The following is a 511-nucleotide window of genomic DNA, read 5'->3' as shown; positions in this document are numbered from 1 at the left end:
CATCGCTGCAGAACGGGCAGGCGCGCCTAACCACGCGGCCGTCGGCGCGGCGTGCGCCGGACTGCAGTCCACGGCCGGCGGCCGCCGCGGCAGTCCGAGGCGGGGCGCGCCGCCGCGCGTTCCCACCTTGTTGGCCTGGTTGAACTGGCCGCAGACGTCGCCGCCAAAGAGGTAGCCCGCGCCGCGGGGGCTGAGGCCCCAGCCCTCGATGTCCTCGGGGTCACTCCACAGCAGGTCACACATGGCGCCGTCGTGAGGGACCTTTTTAACGGTGGGAGAGGGGTAGGGGGTAGGGCGCCGTCCTGAGGCAGCTTTGGGGGCGCGTGCACACTGACCTCCGGCCGGCATTCCCACAGCCAGGATTGCCGAAGCTCCTGGAATCTTAATGTGTTGGGACCCTGCCTGGCAACAACGCGAGACGAGGGCGACAAACGAGTTGGGGGTTCAGCCGGCTGATGCGCGCACCTCCTGCTTGCGGTCAATGGTCCTGATCTGGTCCAAGGTTGTGATG

General features: G+C 68.3%; 1 protein-coding gene across 1 annotated transcript in view; it reads right to left on the bottom strand.

Moving 5' to 3' along the window:
- The window catches only part of MNEG_13833 (hypothetical protein), a gene marked incomplete at both ends in the record, with an annotated part of 1,058 nt that extends 815 nt beyond the window's left edge, over positions 1-243 (bottom strand). The window contains one exon of the mRNA XM_014037694.1: positions 127-243. Coding sequence (XP_013893148.1) covers positions 127-243 — 117 coding nt within the window. The remainder of the gene's footprint in view (positions 1-126) is intronic.
- Between the last annotated feature and the right edge of the window lie 268 nt (positions 244-511).

Source organism: Monoraphidium neglectum (assembly GCF_000611645.1).
Source record: "Monoraphidium neglectum strain SAG 48.87 unplaced genomic scaffold scaffold04077, whole genome shotgun sequence".
Taxonomy (NCBI): domain Eukaryota; kingdom Viridiplantae; phylum Chlorophyta; class Chlorophyceae; order Sphaeropleales; family Selenastraceae; genus Monoraphidium; species Monoraphidium neglectum.
This window is presented reverse-complemented; position numbering and strand designations above follow the sequence as displayed.